The sequence below is a fragment of the Asparagus officinalis genome, chromosome 9, assembly GCF_001876935.1.
Source record: "Asparagus officinalis chromosome 9, Aspof.V1, whole genome shotgun sequence".
Classification (NCBI taxonomy): domain Eukaryota; kingdom Viridiplantae; phylum Streptophyta; class Magnoliopsida; order Asparagales; family Asparagaceae; genus Asparagus; species Asparagus officinalis.
This window is the reverse complement of record NC_033802.1, coordinates 7,502,105-7,515,201: the sequence shown is the minus strand read 5'-3', so window position 1 is coordinate 7,515,201 and position 13,097 is coordinate 7,502,105. Positions and strand designations below refer to the sequence as shown.

At 41.8% G+C, this 13,097-nt stretch overlaps 1 protein-coding gene across 1 annotated transcript; it reads left to right on the top strand.

The window, feature by feature from the left end:
- On the top strand, window positions 219-2,228 carry LOC109824258 (zinc-finger homeodomain protein 4-like). Its single transcript, XM_020390816.1, is given in 8 exon segments — window positions 219-1,166; window positions 1,168-1,191; window positions 1,193-1,216; window positions 1,219-1,242; window positions 1,244-1,364; window positions 1,367-1,461; window positions 1,464-1,619; window positions 1,621-2,228. Coding segments are annotated over 8 exon segments (828 nt in total). The 5' UTR covers window positions 219-1,076; the 3' UTR covers window positions 1,915-2,228.

Below are 13,097 nucleotides of genomic sequence, written 5' to 3'. Positions count from 1 at the left end.
CTCTCCCCTTCTAATCTTTTTGAAAAATTCTAAGTGTGGGGTCTTAAGTCTGTTGCTCCCCCTCCCTCTGTGCATCTTCTCTCTTCTGACACCAGAGTCCTCTTTCTCTCTCATCTTTCTCCATCTATGGCGTAAGCTTGATGCCTGATAGTGCAAGCAAAGCAAACCCCCCCAACTTTATTTCCCCCCCTAACCCTCTCTCTCTCGGCTCTCTGTCCTCTAAATAAAAAATAAAAAAATAAAAAGAAATTCCCTTTTCTCTCTCTCTAACTCTCAGACTACTTGTACAAGCCTCTTGACTCTTGTTTAGTGCCTCTCTACCACAAAACACTTGACACAAAATCTCTGCATTTGCTCCTCTCACCCTCGCTCTCCCCCCTCCCTCCCCTCTAACAAAAGACTTTTAAAGACTTAAAAGGTGGGGTTGAAAGAGAGAAGGAGATGGGTTTTCTTCCTTCCCTTTCTTTTCTAGCGTTTCCCTCATCCTCTTATTAGCAAAGTTCTAAGGAGGGAAGGGTCTAATTAGGCACTACTGTTCTTGCTGTTGTTTCCTTCTTGGGTGTTCTCAAGTTTTTTAGACCCTTTTGTATCCTCCCACACCAACAAAACCAACTGTTCCCATCCTCTCTCTCTCTCTATCTCTTTTTTTTATCCTTTCTTTCTTCTTGTAATGATCTCTAAGATGAAATCTTTGGCATTATTCTAATTCTACAGTCCTTCAGCCTTTTTTTTTTTTCTTGTGTTTTTGGGTCTCTCAAAAAGAGAAGAACTTTGAAGAAGGTGGAGCAAGTATGTATCTAGATAAGGCTCTTTAGAATCACACAGGTTTCTAAAACTTCAGTGTCTTTCTTTCCACCCAAAAGAAAGAAAAGGGAAAATGGGAAAAATTGTGTGCTTCATTATCTCTTTTTTCTAATCATTTAGAGTCCCAAGAGCCTCATAATTTCTTCTTTATCTTTCATAATTCTTTCCCCTCTCTCTCTCTCTCCCCACCCCACAAAAAATTAAAAAAAAATCATTTTTAAGCACAAAGATTGAGATAGAGATAGAGAGAGATATAGAGAGAGAGAGAGAGAATGGATCTTTCTTCTCATGAAGGGGACATCCCAATCCCAATAAGCAGCAGCACATACATTGGCGCTCAAAGCCATGGCCATTCCTTCCTGCTCCTCCTCCAACGGCCCTCCCCGTCAAACACCACCACCACCACCACCACCTCCTCCTCCTCCTCCCCCACTGAAGACACCACCACCACCAAGCCATTGTCCCAAAAAAGCCGCGGCCGTAGTCACAATACAGGGAGTGCCTCAGAATCCACGCGGCCTCCATCGCGCGGCAACGCCACGACGGCTGCGGCGAGTTCATGCAGCGCGCGAGGAGGGGACCCTCGAGGCCCTCAATGTGCAGCCTGCAGGCTGCCACAGGAACTTCCACAGGAAGGAAACCGAAGGGGACCCTTTTCGCGCAGCAGCCCCTCCTGCGACTGCCGGAGGAACTTCATCGGCCGGGCACGGCCACAAGGGGTCCTGATCCCGAGGCCGACCCCCCACAGCATGATAATGCCCCTGGGGGCGGCCTCGGCAATGCAGACCTCGGAGAGCGACGAGATGATTAGCCGTCAGGCCCCCGCTGATGAAGAAGAGGTTCAGGACCAAGTTCAGCGCCGAGCAGAAGGAGAAGATGCTGGCGTTCGCCGAGAGGGCCGGGTGGAAGCTGCAGAAGCAGGAGGAGGGCGTGGTGCAGCGGTTTTGCCAGGAGATCGGGGTCAAGAGGAGGGTGCTCAAGGTTTGGATGCACAACAACAAGCACAATTTGGCGAAGAAGGAGCCGCTGGCTAACAACTCCAGCTTCAACAACAGCGAAAGGGTCTCGAGCTTCAACAGCGAGAGGGTCGGCGAGAGGATGAGCGAGTGAAAAGAATTAATCGAGCTGGTTGCGTTCACTAATTCTCCGTAACAATTGTGTTGAGGATTGAGTTTAGTTTTGGAAGAGGGTGCGTGTTTTAGATTGATGAGTGTTTAGAGCTAGCCCTTGAACTTATTTTTTCTCTTAGTGCTTTGAGGTTTTTTTTTTCTTTTTTTTCTTTTTTTGGGGTCCTTTTTTTTTTCTTTTTCAAGTGATGATCCTATATCAAGGGGTTTTAGGTTTATGATATACTGTATTCTAGGATGGCACTTTGGTTCGTTTCTTCTGTTTAATATGGTGATGTTGCTCTTATTATATCCCAAGATGGCGCTTTTGTGTGTTGCTAGCTGTTGCTGCTGACATAGAAATACCCCAAGTTTAAAATAAAAATAAAAAATGACCAGGGTTAAGGTGTTGAATTTCTTGCATTGTTATGTATTTTTAAGCTCAATTTCTGGCTGCTGTATGTGAATATGATAGCTTTGGTAGATTTCAAACGTTTTGTTCTCCATATAATAATGACATTTTGTCCCACATTTCTTAAATTGAATTAAAATTTTTTTGTTCCTTTCTTTATTTGTTTTTTTTTTTTACATGAACTGCAAGCAAAATGCCAAAGCCTCTTTTTCTTGTTCTAACATTTTTGGATAAATAAATTCCTTTTAAAAAAAACAGGAAACTGATCAATTCTAGCTAGAGAGCATAATCTGCTTATGACATAATATTATGCTCCTCCATATAGCTTGATAAGTTTAAACCCATAATAATTTCTGTTGATTAATTCATCACGTTTCAAGCTGCAGATGACAGTGGACTTAGTTAATAGTACCAAAAATTTGAGTACTTAGCAATCAAGAGTTGGTTGAAAATCTAAACAGGCAAAGAAGTTTTTTGTGGTGGTGTTGGCTGTTGAGACAGCAAAGGACAGAGATATTATTTTGATGCAGAAAATAAGTGGATCAGTTTAAACAGTATCAATTCAGGGAAGCAAGAGATGAGACCACTTCTCATTTCTCTCTCTCTCTCTCTCTTTTATTTTTCATTTTTGACAGTAAATGTAAAAAAAAAGTACTAAATGATGAGGAGACAAAACAAAATTAGAATTTAAAAAAAAAATACATGGGAATGTAGTGTATGAGTTGGCTCCACTACTCTGGCATACTGAAAAAGGCTTGGCCTTTTTCTACCAAGGAAATGAATGTAGAGCTCTATTTCAGGTAAAAGGGACAGTAATGGAGGTGTGAGGTATGGAGCAGGCTCTGCAAAAGGGTAGAAAATGATCAATGGAGGAGACTAGTAATTATACAAACCTACCGACCTTGGCTTCATCTTTACGGAGATTTAAAGATTTCCATATTTGTTTCTTGAAGTGGGTTTCTCATTTCAAATCTCAAAAAGTTCCTTCCAGCGTACCAAAACTTTGGAGTGACACTAACACCTGTCTTAGTTTGACCAATCTTATGGGTCGAAAGTCTGTTTAAATGTGTTATTAGGATTTGAATTTGTTTTGCTGTGATACCATGAGATTTAAATGTGTTATTAGGATTTGAATTTGTTTTGCTGTGATACCATGAGAAGCTCACCGTCAAAAGAGGCAAAAGTCAACTATCACACGAACAATGATTAATTTTTATTATTCATATGTGAGTGTAGTTTCAACACCGGAACTATCAGAAAAAACAACGGGTTTAAATAAAAGTTGAGATCATTACTTAATACCTTAAGATTTTGGACTTTTTTTTAGTCCATGACCTCTATTTTATTTCTATTGACTCCCAGTTGGGCTTGATTTCTCCCCCAACAAATAGTACACTCTCCAATCTATGCGCTCTTCTACAAAGCTTCATTATCAAGGTCGCGATCCCGGCGGCCATCTGAATGATTTTTTGTATTTTCGGAGCAAAGTGTCTTGTTTTGTATCTCTGTGTTTCGTCGAACTCTTATTAATAAATAGCGGCATAGAAACCCTTTAAAATTCCTCTTACTATATGAAACTCAAGTTTAAGGGTTATATATACTTTTATGCATTAACACTGATTATAGAGCAAAAGAACTCCAAGGTAACAGAAATGGCATGTGGATCAGTGGATGTGTTTTGCTGGGAAGGCAAGCATGCAGGTCTGCATGTTCTGCCATATTGTGGGTATTCTTGGCTAAGGGAACAAAGATGCCAACTACCCATGTCTACTCTTAAGGAAAAGTAGTAAAACTTTGTCCATCATTTCTTGCTACTTTAACCTAGCTTCACATCAATTAATGGGGGGGGAAAGTTAAAAATATATAAAGGTTATCATAATGCATACTATGCAGTACTAATCACTAAACTTAACCCTAACGTTTAAATTTCAGTGTAATATGTGAATCTCAAAGCAGGATCCTGCTTTTGGATGATCCAATGTGGTCAGATCTTTGGATCTGGAGCTTTGTCCAAGGTGGTTGTAACTTTTTCCTAATATTTGCACCATTTAACTTCTTTTGCAATTACCAATGCAAAAAATGTTACATAACATCAAACTAAAAGTTGCAACTTCATCCAATGATTTTGTACTCTTCATGGTGAGATTTTTATTTGCACAGTTTTTTTTTTTTAGAGAAAGGATGGATTATCACAAAGATAATCCAGCCAGCTAAATTAAAAAAAAAAGGTTAATTTGCACAGTTGTAATTTCAGTCGTAAGTTTATGTATTTATTCCCACTTTTCTCTCAAGGTAAAACAAAGGGTTTGCGGATGGACCCCCTGAGTAAATTTTTTCGACTCTTGTACTCTTAAGAGGTTTATTTGTCAAAAAACAATTCTCTTTCCTTTTCCCCAGAAAAATTTGAAAAAAAATTAATTTTCTCTTTCACTGGAACTACATGGGTTCTTGCTCCAATCGGGCAATAGTACATGTGGTTTATTCCCAATTAAACCTAAAACATAAAAAGGAAATGAAAAAAAAATTTCAATTTTCTCTCTCTCTTGAACTGCATGGGGGTCTTGCTTCAATTGAGCAATATTGCAGGTGTTCTATCCCCAATTAAACCAAAAACATAAAAAGGGGTGGGGGTTCAAATTTCTCTGTCTCTGAAACCACAGGGGGTCTTGGTGCAATTGAGCAATAGTACAGGTGGTCTATCCCCAGTTAAACCTAAAACATATTGGTCCATTAAATAACAAATATTTTTAATTGTAGAAGCGTTTTTTAATTTTTAATTTTAGTTTTTTATTTTTTGATTTTTTTTTACTGTGTGTGTGAAAGTAAAGTGGTGATCACTATACATGTAGAAAAATAAATGACCAAAGCAAAGATACAGTTACCTATAATGCATACTATTAGTGGCATCATCACCTCTCATGCTCAAGTTGGAAGAGGCAAAACTAAGTTGGATGCATGTGCACACATAGGACTCCATCCCTAACTTGAGACTGCACTTGTTTATGATTAATTGCAGGCAAAGAGGCATGAAGAAAGAATGATTAGGCTAAAGGGATGCTGATTAAAAAAGATTAGGCCCTTGATTATAGGTAAAACTATAGGCACTAAATGATGTTCCATTATTCTCTAGTTGTTTTATTAAAGCATGCACTTAATTGCTCTATGTTGAGAAGCTTTTTGTCTACATTAGGGGGGAGACAACATGCATTTTAGGGGTAAAATATGACAAATGATTTGATTAAACTATAATAGTGTCTCAATTAGTACATGATACACAAATCAGTATCAGTATATGATCATTTGGATAAAAAATGCAAATTGATTACAAAATTTGATTGACTAAATGATTTGATGCACTATTTTCTGGGATGTTTCTTGCAAGGAATAAAAAAAGGAATTGAAACTTTAATTCCATTGTCATTATATTTACTGCATATTTAAAAAAGTATATAATAACTTTTTGATGCTTAGGAACAAAATAGCAGTCCGTATAGTATTTTCAGAAAAAGACTTGATTTCGAGTTTATTGATAATAAATAAAACTAATATTTCTATATATTGATAGCTCTTTAGCTTACTCCAAAAATTATTGTAAAAATCAACTCTCTGTTAAAGCAGCAAAATAATTAATTGATGAAACTTATCTGGCCATCACTTACCTGGCCATCCTTAGTCTGTCAGCAAACTAAAGGCAAAGAGACATAATATGTAGTTGATTGTTATAAATATGACTTAGTTAACAGCTGGACTCTACATGATTCTATTACTAGTCTTAAAGAACAAATTTCCTCATTGATTACTTTCTTTAGGAATCAATGTTATTTGTTTTTTCTCCACCTCTCTAGCCTATAATTATTTATATTAATCAATGAAACCTATTCAAGGTCTTCTTCCTTTTAGAAGTCAAAAACTTTCTCTTGTTTCATTTACCAAGATTTTTAATCCAACACAGCTCGTAACATCTTATGATGTTTGACATAGAGATAGGTTAGAATAGATGATGGAATCCAATATGGTGATTTTAACATATTAGACCCCCAAACCTTCAAAATCTTTAAATTAGACCTCCAAATTTCCTTTAGCAGCGACCAAGAATCACATGACCACATTTTTCTCTCCTGCCAATTCACCAAACAAGTTTGGACATTTCTTCTTCCTAGAATTGGCATTCTATCCCTCCCTCTTCACACCACGCATTGTTTTGATATATGCTTTGATGGGTCTGTTGAGAGTTCTGTGCAGAAACTATGGGGATTATGCTTTCCTACCATCTGCTGGGTCCTATGGAGAGCTCGCAACAACCTCATTCACTCAGGCATAGTCTCTACCCCTGAACAATTGGTCTCCAAGATCGCTCACTATATGATTTTCTGGACAGGTGCAGCATCATCGAAGAAGACCCTCAAGCTAAAAAATCTCATCTGGGAGAGAGGCTTCTGTTGGTTTTGGATGTGTGAAGAGCGAAACTTGGATTGAAATCAACAAAGCTGGAAAACTCAGCATCAGTCGACCAACGGGCATGGATCAGTCGACCGACGCCCAGATCAGTCGACTAACACGAAAACCCGTCGACTGAAGAAACCCTCTACAATTGTCAAAAGTTTCTGCTCGGTCGACTGATGCTTATCAGTCGACCGAAAGAGCCCGTCAGTCGACTGAAGGGATTTACTAGTCGACTGAAAAAAGTGCACAAGCAGTACACTCGGAAAACCTGTTCTCATCAGTCGACTGATGCATGAGCGTTAGTCGGATGACGACGTTAAAATAGAAAGCCTGTTTCTGTTTGGATTCCTATTTTGGGCTTGGTATGTATATAATCCTTCTTTGTTTTTAGGGTTATGTAGTACACGAAAAGAGAGGGTTTTGAGAGTGTTTTCTGAACACTTTGAGAAAGAGTTATCAAAGAGAGAGGGGGTGTTTGCAGGCATTGTAATCTTCTTCAATCATAAAGGAGTTTTTTGGTGTGGCTCCCGAGGACGTAAGCACGTTTGTCGAACCTCGTTAAATCTGATGTTCTCTCTTTCTTATTGTTTTTCTACAAGTTTTATTATTTGTCATGATTTTCTTGCTTGCTATACTTTCGACACAAGATCCGGAAGGGTACAATTTGTCGTTTCAACCCTAACAACTGGTATCAGAGTTTCGTTCAGAAAGTGTGATAGCTATAGCAAAAGAAAGTAAATCAAAGATTGAGAAGTTTGACGGATCAGACTTCACCTACTATAAGTCACAGATGGAGGACTATCTCTACCAGAAGGATCTTTACCGTCCGTTGATGGGCAAAGCTAAGGAAAAGAAGAAGAAGGAATCAGACGAGGGTTGAGAAATACTGAATCGGAAGGCTCTAGGATAGATTTGGTTGTCGCTCATCAAATCAGTCACCCATAATATTTTGTAGGAGAAGACGACGATGGGGCTTATGGAAGCGCTCACGAATATGTATGAGCAACTGTTAGTCGCAAACAATGTGCATCTCGTAAAAATACTCTTCAACCTCAAGATGGCAGAAGGATACTCATTCACGATGTATCTCAGCGAGTTCAACACAATCGTTGATCAACTTATCTTTATCGACATCATGTTTGATGACGAAGTGCAGGCCCTATTGATTCTATCGCAGTTATCAAATAACTGCGCAGGTTGCGTGACCGTAATTAGCAACTCAACGGGGAAGAAGAAGTTAAAACTGAGCGAGGTTGTTAGTATGATTCTATCCGAGAAGGTTAGAAGGAGATCGTCTAAATTAGAAGGTTCAGATTTAGCCCTAAATCTCAAGCAGAGAGGCTGAAGCCAAAAGAAAGGTAACCAGAATAGGAATCGGTCGAAGTCAAAGAAGAGAATGTCAAACTCGAAGGTTATGCCTATCAAAGAGAAGTGTTGGAACTACGACCATGAGGGCCATATGTCTTCAGTCTGCAAAGCGTCGAAGAAAGATGCGAATGAGCAGGAGGCTTAATTATATAGTGCAAGATGCCTTGATCCTTGCTATGAATAATGATTCTGATTCATGGGTTATAGATTCGGGAGCCTCATTCCACGCTACTACTAATAGGAAGCTTCTTCAAAACTATGTAGCAGGTGACTTTGGGAAAGTGTACTTGGAGGACAATGAGCCTTGCAGTATTGTTGGAAGAGACGATGTGCAGATTCAGATGAATGGCTCTAAGTGGAATCTAAAGAATGTCAGACACGTACCAAATCTGAAGAGGAATATTATTTCGGTGGGACAACTTGGAGCGGAAGGTGTTGATGTCCGTGAACATACAGTCGACGGGGGTATGGTTCTAGTCTTTGCGCCGGCGGTGAATAGGGGGAGGATGAGAGATGGGACCAACTCCTCCTTCGACTTTATGCCTGATCATTAGACTGGAATTCACGATCTTTTTGCACAAACAAGAAAAAACCCATTGGAGGGCGGGGCTCATTTCCCCCGTGGTACCTCCGACGGTCAAGTCAGCTGGTGAGCTTGAGCGAGGTTTGAGGGAGAGTCCCTAGGCTATTGAGGTCCTCGGAGGATACTCTTATAGAGTTATTAGTTCTTTTTCTTAGCCAAAGTAGGTGCAGAGCTTTTATGAAGAAGTAGCAGAAAAAAAAGATCCCCTCTGACTTACCTTCTTTCCCTCCTTTTATAGTCTATTGTCTGTGAAGGTTTGACCCTTGGGCTTTGACTATGCACAGGAGGCGGTTGAGACTAGTGAGTCATCTTTCCCCTTTCAGGTGCTGGCTGGTGATTGGAAAGGAAGTCATTTTAGTACAGGAGAAAAATATCTTTTTAGTATATTTGATTTGACAGATGAGGCAGGGCAAAGGATAGGCCGGATGCTTGGTCATCCTTCTCCCTCCAGATGGTGGCTGGTGATTGGAGGGGAAATCATTCGAGGCCAGGGTAACATCATGGCGATCCTTGGGTAACATCATGGCGATCCCTGGGAAATGACTTATGAGTAGAATAAGCGGCTTATGCGTGGAATTTGTCAGAACAGAGACATCGATGGGTTGATTGGCATCTGAAGTGAGTTTGCTCGGATCGTATCTCTTTAGTCGAGACGGGTTGATCTGCGTGTCATCCTTATGATTTGCCGACCCGATAGTTGAGTAAGCTTTGGGTCGAGTGCATGGTCGAGACGTCTGCTCGAGGAGTCGTCATAATTGTGAGGGACCGACTGGTCCCGTACTTCGAGTCAGTTATGATGACTCTTGGTCGAAAGATGGCTCGTCTGCTTGACTGGCCGAAAGACTTGACCTCGGTTGTGCTTTTGGGCTTCTAAGCTTGTTTGGACCATTCCCTTTTTAAACCTATACCGTCAATCTTCATCTTTAGATGGTAAATTACAATACCAGTTGGCCCCTTTCATTTGGAGTTGACTTTAGTCGGATCCGAATAAAATAGATATGAGTTTGCTCAGAGTGTTGAGATTTTTCTAGCCAGTTGATCGTGGTTAGAGACGTGGCATAGAGCTTGCTAACCGCCAATCTTCTGTGGGTTAATGATGTCGGTCTTAGGGACCACTTTTTTCAAAGGAAACGAGGTGTCGTGGGTAGAGTGAATGGCGCCTTTACTTGTCAATTGGTTAGAGTAAGCTACGAGCGGCGGTTGGCCTTTTCGAGTAATTCATTTCCGATTTCCAAAATGGATCTTTCTCAGTTACTCCAGGACTGCGCCTCTTAAATTCTCCTGCATGCTCCTTCGGAGGCTTATAAATAAATCTTGGCGCTGTTTTGAAGGAACACTCTACATCAGAAATATTTCTCCTTGTTAATTCTTCCTTCCTTCTAAGACATTTTTCTCATGGCTTTTTCTCAGAATGACCGCGAGAGGAAACTTAGGGTCCTGTATCTGTCTAGGTCAAGGATGACTTTGGATGAGGCGAATTGGTTGCATGATAAATATGATATTTCTCGTGTGACGATGACCGTGGGGGCACCAGACAGTCTTACTCGGGTGTATATGCATGGCGAGGACCGGGTGCCTCTCTATCTGGCGCATCTGTAATGCGGATTGCGCCTGCCGCTGCATCCCTTCGTCAGGGAGGGTTTTGTGGTTTTTGGGGTTTCCCCCTACCAATTTCACCCACACGCTATTTATACTTTGATGACGTTCATAGACTCTTGCTCCGAGGCGGAAGTGCGGCCCAGCATTAGTTTGCTTGGGCACATGGTTAGTGTGGGGTCTATTGAGGGAGACCCGCACTATCTTTTCCACTTTCGGGGCAATTTCCGATTGGACGTCGATTTCCCTGGGCTGAATGAAGAATGGAAGAAGTTCTATGTCTGGGTGTTCGGTGCCGATGACATACTGTCCTACTCAGGTTGGCCTGAAGTGCAGGAGAGAGTATTGGAGCCGAGGGCTCTTAGTGACCTCGAGGTTGGAGATGTTGAGAAGCTCCGGCATCACCTTGGTCTTCAGGAGTCCAGAGCTCTGGACGGAGAGGAATTCCAGGAGATGGGAGGGTCCTGCTCATCTTCCTCTAACTCTGAAGCGACAGTTCTTCCTCCACCAATGGAGGTCTGTAAAAGAGAGCCGGACTCGGAGGAGCCGAGTTCTTCTGGAAGGCCTTTAAAGAAAATGAGGAAGGACTTTGGTGGCGATGGTTCTGAGGTTTAGAAGGGAGTTTTCAAGTGTTGTTTTTTGTGTAAGCTCTGTTGGGCCTTTTGGTAAAAAATATACAAAACTCCTTTCTGAATGAGAAGCGATTTCTTTAGTCTTCTGCTTTTGAGAACTGCAAATGCTTGATAGAACAGTTGATCATGTTGTGGCTCCATTTTTCTTTTTGAGAAGAGTATTGGTTCTTGTAGATTAGATATCATATGCGGGATAAGAGGTGACATCTTTGTTTTTCCCGTTTGGTCGGAAAATAACTTATAAAAGTTGACTCTGAGGTTGTCTTTGGTTTGTCTAGGTGGGGAACCATGGATCTGATTGCCGACTTGTGGGGTCTTTGTACTTTAGGCTACTCCTGATGGGGAGTCAAGTCCTTTGGAACCGACTAGGAAGTCATTGTGCCATGGTTGATTCCTAGATAAAGATCCAAGGGCTTTGTGTCGACTGAAAAGTCGTTTTGCCTTGGACTTATTCTTTAGGAAGAGCCAAGGGTTTTGTTCCGACTAATAAGTCATTTTTCTTTGGACTTATTCTTTAGGAAGAGCCAAGGGTTTTGTGCCGACTGAGAAGTCGTTGTGCCTTGGTTTTATTCTTTAAGAAGATCCAAGGTCTTTGTTCCGACTGAGAAGTCGTTTTACCTTAGACTTATTCTTTAGGAAGAGTCAAGGGGTTTATGCCGACTGAGAAGTCATTATACCTTGGTTTTATTCTTTAAGAAGAGACAATGACTTTATTCTGACTGAGAAGTCATTTTGCCTTGGACTTATTCTTTAGGAAGAGCCAAGGGCTTTGTGCCGACTGAGAAGTCGTTTTGCCTTGTACTTATTCTTTAGGAAGAGCCAAGGGCTTTGTGCCGACTGAGAAGTCATTGTGCCATGGCTTTACCCTAAGAAGGTACCAAGGTATTAACCACTATGGACGATATGTTGTGTCTTGGGCTTACCTTTAAGAAGAGCCAATGGCTTTGTTCCGACTAAGGAGTCATTGTGCCTTGGTTTTACCCTGAGAAGGTACCAAGGTCTTGACCACTATGGACGATGAGAACATAAGGAATCGAACTATATGTTGTGCCTTGGGCTTACCTTTAAGAAGAGTCAATGGCTTTGTTCCGACTGAGGAGTCGTTGTGCCTTGGTTTTACCCTGAGAAGGTACCAAGGTCTTGACCACTATAGACGATGAGAGCAGAAGGAATCGAACCATATGTTGTGCCTTAGGCTTACCTTTAAGAAGATTCAAGGGCTTTGTTCCGACCGAGGAGTCATTGTACCTTGGTTTTACCCTAAGAAGGTACCAAGGTCTTGATACCGACTAAGGAGTCGTTGTGCCTTGGTTTTACCCTGAGAAGGTACCAATGTCTTGATACCGACTGAGGAGTCGTTATGCCTTGGTTTTACCCTGAGAAGGTACCAAGGTCTTGATACCGACTGAGGAGTCGTTGTGCCTTAGTTTTACCTTGATAAGGCACAAAGGTCTTGATACCGACTGAGGAGTCGTTGTGCCTTAGGCCTATCCTGAGGCGGTGCCAGAGCTTTGTAACCGACTAAGGGGTCGTGACGCCTTGGGCCTGTCCTGAGGTGGCTCTAGGGTTTTGTGACTGACTGAGGAGTCGTTGTGCCTTGGTTTTACCCTGAGAAGGTACCAAGGTCTTGATATCGACTGAGGAGTCATTGTACCTTGGGCCTGTCCTGAGGCGGCGCCAAGGCTTTATGATCGACTGAAGGGTCGTGGCGCCTTGGGCTTGTCCTTAGGCGGCGCCAGGGTCTTGTGACTGACTGAAGAGTCGTTGTGCCTTGGTTTTACCCTGAGAATGTACCAAGGTCTTGATACCGACTGAGGAGTCGTTGTGCCTTTGGCCTGTCCTAAGGCGGCGCTAAGGCTTTATGACCGACTGAGGGGTCGTGGCACCTTGGGCCTGTCCTTAGGCGATGCTAGGGTCTTATGACAGACTGAGGAGTCGTTGTGTCTTGGTTTTACCCTGAGAAGGTACCAAGGTCTTGATACTGACTGAGGAGTCGTTGTACCTTGGGCCTATCCTGAGGTGGGGCCAGGGCTTTGCGATTGACTGAGGGGTTGTGACACCTTGGGCCTGTCCTGAGGCGACGCTAGGATCTTGTGACCGACCGAGGAGTCGTTGTGCCTTGGTTTTACCCTAAGAAGGTACCAAGGTCTTGA